Below are 7618 nucleotides of genomic sequence, written 5' to 3'. Positions count from 1 at the left end.
CAAAGAGAGAGACAGACAGACAGACAGAGAGGGGTTAAAGCTAAAGGTCCTTCAGCTACTACTAAAGATAAAATACGAAACGCAAGCAGATTTCTTAAACAAAATCGCTCCCAAGCCAGGGAAAAACACTTAAAGGGGATCTTCTACATTATACAATAAAAAGGCAATTTCCATTTCTTATTTGTATGAAAGAGGAAAGAATTTTTTAAACTACAAAAGTTACTTTTAATCATTAAACATCAGACAAAAAAAAAAAAGTAGGTCGGGGGGTTTAGGTTGTATCTCTTTGGGTAAGCTGCAAAGTAGCCAAACCTGACTATAAAAGGTAAGACTATGGATACAAAAATGTCACCTACTCCGACCCCAGGCCTCAGGCCCACCCCCTGTGTTGAGGCAGAAGAGGAGGGTAAAGCAGAAGTGGGTGGTGGGGGTTGGGCGGGGGGGGGGCGGCGCTAGGAACAGGCGTGGAGAGGCAGGCCAGCAAGGTTGTCTGAAACGCCTGTTGTCAGGGACAAGGACTCCCTTCTCTTATGGGAACAGGACAGTAAAAGCCTCTGACCAGAGAGCCACAGACCTGATTAAGGCATTACTCCATCTTTCCCTCCAACTTCATTCTGCAGGAGGACACAAGCTTAAGGGGATTTCCCGATTATAATTAGAGGCCTCCAGTGGAAGAAGGAGGAAGAGGAAGAAGAAGCAGAAGAACACGGGGAAAAAAGCAAAAAACAAAAAACGCCATCTGGAGGACTGGGAAATCCCAGAGCTCGGGTGCCCTCCTAGCCAGCTCCAAAGGCCAGTTTGGAGGGAGACAGTGGATCTTTTCAGTGTGATTGCTAGCAGGGAAGCCTCAGCGAGCTAATAAATACTATTTACAAATGGGGAGGAGAAGCCGGGGAGGCAGGCCTAGAGGTATGCGGGGACGCCAGTTGTGGGGATGTCCTACAAGCAACAAGGCAGGTTCGCCTGGAGTAGAAAAGCCTGATTCTTTCAGGCATTGCACTTGCGGCCTGAGAATGGGGACGGGAGAGCCCTCGCTCCAGTGCGGGAGGACGATCTGCGAGGGCTCTGATGGGGCAGAGTGGCTGGGGTGCTCACTGACGGCGCTGGAACTTCCGGGGTTGTCGGGGTGCAGACACACCAGAGACCAAGGCTGAGGAAGGCAGGACGTCAGTCAGAGCTTTGCCAGATCCCAACGGGCATCCTGGAATTTTCAAGGCTAGAGTCTGGGGTCTCACGTGAACAAGAGTCATCTCTTCTCCAAAGAGATGGTCACAGCCCATAGTGAAAAGCGGGCAGTATCTTTTTGGCACTATTGGTAGAAACGGGCCTGCTTGTTCCAGCCCCAACCCTAAAACAATTTCCTATGGCAGTAAATAGGAGGGAGGGAGGGATGCCGGGCTCCCTCCTTCGGGGGGGCATGGCATGGAGGGAAGGTGGTCTCTCACCACAGGTGGAAATCCCAGGCTGTCCTCCCATCCAAAGCCATGATCGCTCGCCCATGTCTTCGTCCAGATCAAAGGCAAAAAAGGAAAAGCTTATGACAAAGGTGGTTTGGGGACAGGAAAGCAGAGTGAAGAGAAAGCGGGAGGTGGACAGCCTCTTTAGAAAGTGGCGTTCACTCTTCTGTCGAGTTCTACAACTTTTAGTGTCTCGTTCCCCTCCAGTTTGGCGTTGACCCTGGAAAGATACCAAAAGGGAATAGTCTTAGCTGACTGACAACTACAATTCTTGTGCTTCGGAGTATGACATAATCATCCCATGACTGCAACTTCGTCAACTTTGAGGGCAGGCCCAAGCGGGTTCTCATTCTTTGCCCACCTACTAGAAATCCGCTGTTCCCAAAGTCTCCAGCTGCCAGCCCATCGGCTCGTTCACATTCCTTCCTTTATCCCTGCCCAAGAGGAGACATCCCAACCCAGAGAATAAGCATGGTTTGATGCTGATTTGTTATAAATTGCTTTAAGCAAATGTATCATCAGAGGATGCATAACCCTATGCTACACTCTGGAAAGAAGAGAATAAAAGGAAAAAGTCTGATCCCTGGTTTAGAATACTAATCATTCAGATAAATTAAAAAAAATTAAGTTGAAATAACACTAAACATATAATAGAAAATAAACATGTTATTAAATTATATAACAGTCTAGAAAGTCTCTAGGCTCTCAGAGGAGGGCGGAGGGCTTTGGTGTCAGGGAGACATCCTAGAACAAGTGAGAGTTTCAATGGGGCCCTGAATAGTGGAGCCAAGAGGGGAGAGGACTTGGGGCAGAGCCACGTAACCAAGCAGTGGAGTGTCCCATAGCTCCCAGTGGCACCTCTACAAGTTTCTCTATAATGGAAATCATAACACCTAGCCTCTTAAAGTATTCAAAGGATTTATAGATCACATTTGCATAGTACTTACGGGAGTAGGTGCAGTAAACATTCAATATGCATGTATCATGTAAATATATACAAGTACATGTAATTATGAACCTTTCCCACAGCTTTAGGGGGAAAAAGCTGCAGAATTTGCAGTTGAATCTTCAAGTGGGAGCCCTTGCATTGGAAGAGCATCATTTCTGGGAAGCACAGGGGTTAGTTCAGCTAGATCACCAACCACACCACGCATAACCAGGAGTGCACACGCAGACCCTCCTTCTTGTGCTGTCTGGCATTTTCAGGAACCTCCCGCAGCACAATAACACTATCTGACCATTCTTTATGCCTTTACGTTTCCCAAAAGACTTTCCCCCCTAATGTCCTAAAAGAAACAAAATACGGAGAATTGGAGCCCAGTGTTATTTTCCATATGGAAACCCATCTGGGCAAAGTGCCTTTCAAATGATGTCCCTCAATATAAATCTATAATTAAAATTAATACACATTTATTTGTATATAAATCATAAAACTCTATGCTGACATCTAGCACACATCTCTAGTGGGGGGATACACACATCTCTAGTGGGGGGAAGGAAGGGAATGGGTCCTGAGACTGCGTCCGTTTGGTAAGCGCGCTGCTTCGGCTAGGCTGTATTTTTTCTGTATGAGGTTCTGAGGGAAGGAAGGAGGGAGTCAAGCCACCATGGCCAGCTCCCCAGTGACAAAGCAGACACAGAGGCAGCTCATCCTAGGTCCTCCACCACCACGCTCCCCCGACAACCCCATCTCTGCTAAGGAGAGCTGTTGGCAAGTAGTAGCCACTCCAGAGTCCCAGGTACCGGAGAGATGTCCTGAAAGAGCAGAAGACCTGGATTGGGCCCATGGGAAAGTCGACGCCCCACATTCCAGGTTGCTGACCCACAACCCATCACGCGCGCCTCAGGGGAGCCGGATCTACGTGTACTTGACTCACAAGTGTTGCTGTAGCTCCAACAGCATGGATTTCTCCAGGCTGGTCTCATTGGAGATAATGAAATGGGGAAGATCCACATCAGGCCTGGCCTCCAGGCCTGATGCCCTGAGTAGAGAGGATCCTCGGTCCCAGTGCCCAAGCTCCCCAGCCGAGGCTGGGCTGGACGGCTCTTCCAGCGGGGAATGTTCTTCGTAGATCAGCAGATTCCTGGATCTCACTGAGGACAGAGCAAAGGAACAGGTGTTAGGGAAAGACCACAGGGTTTATCCTATCCCCTCACTCAAATGCCCAGGGCCAGAAACAGATGACAACTTGTGGGTTCTTTTGCCCAGAACGGAGGGTGCCCACTGGCACTGGCTTTCCATAAAGGCTTCAGGGTTTCAGAGTTTTGTGCAGTGAAACATTATACCAATTATCCAGTGCTGGAAGAACAACAGAAAAGCAAATAGACATGAAGCAAACCGCCATCCCCACTCCCCTCCTTGCCCACCCATAACCATCTGAGGGAAACAAGTCATGAAGAATGGGAGCCAAATACTTGGAGATGTCCAGACCAGCTAAAATAAGAAACATTTCCAATGAGCTGATCTTGCATGGAGAGAAGGCACAAGGGCAGAAAACTGCATTTTCATCTGGAAACCAGAGAGAAGCCCCAAAGCCGAAGCCATAAATCAAACGACAGAGACAGTTTCTTTGTTTTACAGGATAGTTGCAGAGCTGGATGGCTCTGTAGCAATTTTCTACAACATAGAAACTCTTTTCTCATTGGCTTCCATTAAAATTTACAGATACATTCCCTTAGGGGGGAGAAAAAAAGAATTTCCCAAGAGATCACTGAAATTATGTGGTTGAAATGCTAGCATTTCTGTCATAAACCTGGCAGAGATATAACCACCCGGTGAAGATCAGAGATGTTTCAGAACAGCAAGACTGTGCCTGCTGCCAATCTAGCACCCAATTCCACACTTGTTCTTATTAGTGTGTGCGGGTATCTGTGTATATGTTGTAATCCCCACAGGCCACTTCATTATTTCCTACATACTTAAAAGGGATCACTGAGCTAGGTGAGGTTATCACACTTATAACACCTGAGTCTCTAAATTCTCTAAATCTTGGTCATAATGTGTTGTAAGACAGACCGATTCATTTCACATACTCTTACTATGGCAACATACAATTCCAATGAGTAGAAGTAGAAACACAGGGAAGTCCTTTAAAATGTCAGGGAAAGCTTAATGTCCCCCCTCCACCTACTACTCCCCCCCGCCAAATCTACATCCCTCCTCCTTACCAGAGCTCAAAAAGGAGACCTCAGAATTTGCCTAGAGCAAGAATTTGCAAACTGTACTCTGCCATACTCTGCTCTAGAGAATTCCCAGTGGAGCCTCAGGCCGGGGGAGGAGGGGCACAAGAAGGGAGCCAGATGCCTGGGCACCAGACCCGCCGTGTCCCTCTTCCATCCCTTCAAGAGAGAAGCTATGCTTCTACCAGTTTTTAAAGATAAGACTTTCTCATAAGACTTCTCTCAGAAGGTTGAGCTTTCAGAAAGCTCCAGACAAATGAAACAAGACACTTTATAAGTTGCCTAGTGCCATCTTACCGACAGAGGCTGTATACGGCTCCTGCAGAGAATGCTGGCTGGGCAGAGCCATCTTGGTGGCAGAAGGATAGGGCCCGTAGCCCTGAAGGAAGCTGCCAAATGCGACAGCAAAGCATAGCACAACCACCTGCAGGGGGAAGAGAGAGCACGGGGAGCTGTCAGTAACCGATCCCAGAGCAAACCTCAAGCCTGGCAACAGCTGGGGAAGTGTAAGGACTCAGACTCCCCTTTCCCAGGCCGGATTGGGCCAACAGGTCAACACCGGGAATATCAGAGAGAGCCACACAGCTCCTCCAACCCCACGTGGATGTGGATGTGGCAAGTTGGGGACAGATGGTGACTGGGGCGGGGGGCGGGCAGGGCACTTGCGGCACTGTCCCTTTGGGAAACTCACCATGAGGCACGTGCCTGTCTGTGTGCCCGCCAACTTGCAGGTGCGGGAAACCTTGCCCATCACCAAAGTCTGAAGTTTTTGGAGTTGCTGCAGGAGAGTTCTGCAAACACAGCAAACCAAAGCATGAAGAGTCTAAGACAGAGGAGAGTGTTTTCCGGTGACCTCTGTCCCCAGGCTCCGGGGAAGCTGCCAGAGCTTTGCATCTGAATTTGAATGCAGTGCCTAGGGAAAGTCTCATTTGGAGGGAGACACAGACACCAGTGTCTTTGAGCACCCGTGCGGCAGGACTCCCCAGAGTTTGGAACGAGCCCCTCACTTTGGCAGCCTGTCCAGTTCTTGTGCTGTTTTGTGTAAGAGCTGAATGTCCCAAGTTATACCCTACAATGCTGGGACTTGTCTATCAGCCCCTGAGACAAAACAAAAAAACAAAAAGAACAATTCGATGGGTGGGTGATGGTGGTACAAGTGGATCTCATTTACCTACGAGAAGGGAAACGCTGAAGAGGACATAAGAAAGGAGAAACACAGAGACCTGAAGGAGTGGCCAGAGGTTGTGGCTGTCACTGGAAATGGCGGCAGGATCCGTCAGCCATGGTCACTCAGATGGCAAACTTGAGGAGGAAGAGAGGAAAACCAGGAATGACAGGGAGGCAAACACCCTGGGGCACCTCACACCTATGATCCTTGCAGGCTCACGGCATCTCTATGGTCAGAAAAAAAGCCAAACTACGACAGAGCAAAGAAGTCTGCCCAACCGGACGCATGCTCAGAGCCAGGGCTCTTGGGAACCATCCCCACCATACAGACTCTGCTCCTTCTCCAGGAAGAAACAGGGAGCAGAAGCAAAAAAGAGTTGTTCTCTCCCTAAAATTGGACAACTGTGCATACCCTTAAAAGGGAAGGTTTGGGATGAGAATCCTATATTCTGGTCTGTGTGACATCAGGTCACAGAGAGAGCAGATGGTGACATTCTTTGCAAATTCTGAACACTGCAAGCCACAGAAAAGGATCTCACAACACAGCCTCCTGAATCAGAGCCTCTGGGATAAACCCGTGTGAGCAGCCGAGAGCTGAAGCTCCTCTTTGCTTCACTCCTTCCCCAAGCCCCGTGCACATGGCAAAGTGGAACCATTTTATAAGCAGATGCTTTTTCTTGAGTCTCAGAAATTTTCAACAAATTCATGCTGTGATGTCACATCAGAAAGCCAGACAAGCTCATTTGGAAACATGAGCAAATCACTCGTTTGCAGAATTCTGGGCTCTCCCGGGGAACCTGCCTCTAGACACAATCTACCTCCTGAAGAGCCTTCAAGTACTGGAAGGACAGGCTAGTCTTCTCAGAGTTTGCAACCTCCACCCTGACAAGCGCCAATGACATGAGTTTCTCCCAGGGTTAAGCCAATCAGGGACAGGGTGGCCATAGGATGACACTGCTGTCAAAAGCTAGCTGGCTAAGATCTGGGGCAGAACTGGGGCAGTGCACAGCGCACACACACACACACAAAAACCCCAAAAACCAAAACAACAACAACAACAGCAAAAAAACAATGCTGTGTGGTCCTGATGAATTTAATTTAAGCAAAACAAAATCATTCATCCATGAATCAGTACCATTAATTTAAATTTTATTAACATGGACGTCTTTTTAGTACCTTGTGGTACATTTTGTTGTTGTTGTTCATTGTTACCTAGAAGTATAATCAAACCATTCGGACTTGGTTTCTGTATATTCAGGCAACATTTTCTTTAAAAGTGTTCTGTTCCTCAAAAAGTTGAAAACAGAGCTATCCTACGACCCAGCAATTGCACTACTGGGTATTTACCCTAAAGATACAAACATAGTGGGCACCTGGGTGGCTTAGTGGGTTAAGCCGCTGCCTTCGGCTCAGGTCATGATCTCAGGGTCCTGGGATCAAGTCCCGCATCGGGCTCTCTGCTCTGCAGGGAGCCTGCTTCCCTTCCTCTCTCTCTGCCTGCCTCTCTGCCTACTTGTGATCTCTCTCTGTCAAATAAATAAATAAAATCTTTAAAAACAAACAAACAAACAAACAAACAAACAAACATAGTGATCCAAAGGGGCACATGCACAGGAATGTTTATAGCAGCAATGTCCACAATAGCCAAACTATGGAAAGAACCTAGATGTCCTTCAACAGATGAATGGATAAAGAAGATGTATACATATACAATGGAATACTATGCAGCCATGAAAAGAAATGAAATCTTGTCATTTGCAACGACAATGATGGAACTAGAGGGTATTATGCTGAGCAAAATAAGTCAATCAGAG

At 47.7% G+C, this 7618-nt stretch overlaps 1 protein-coding gene across 2 annotated transcripts in view; it reads right to left on the bottom strand.

Moving 5' to 3' along the window:
* Positions 1-456: 456 nt before the first annotated feature.
* The window catches only part of LOC111151973 (cAMP responsive element binding protein 3 like 2), a 104935-nt gene continuing 97773 nt past the window's right edge, over positions 457-7618 (bottom strand). The window contains exons 9-12 of one of the 2 annotated variants that reach the window (XM_022510225.1): positions 5329-5428; positions 4935-5061; positions 3331-3551; positions 457-1677 (exon numbers count right to left, since the gene is read on the bottom strand). In XM_022510225.1, the coding sequence (XP_022365933.1) occupies positions 3331-3551; positions 4935-5061; positions 5329-5428 (448 nt within the window). In that variant the 3' untranslated portion in view covers positions 457-1677. The remainder of the gene's footprint in view (positions 1678-3330; positions 3552-4934; positions 5062-5328; positions 5429-7618) is intronic. The other variant, XM_022510224.1, reaches the window with a different exon arrangement.

This window comes from Enhydra lutris, unplaced genomic scaffold, assembly GCF_002288905.1.
Source record: "Enhydra lutris kenyoni isolate GAN:26980312 unplaced genomic scaffold, ASM228890v2 scaffoldscaffold27, whole genome shotgun sequence".
Classification (NCBI taxonomy): Eukaryota; Metazoa; Chordata; class Mammalia; order Carnivora; family Mustelidae; genus Enhydra; species Enhydra lutris.
The sequence above is the reverse complement of the archived record's forward strand: the minus strand, read 5'-3'. Positions and strand labels throughout refer to the sequence as shown.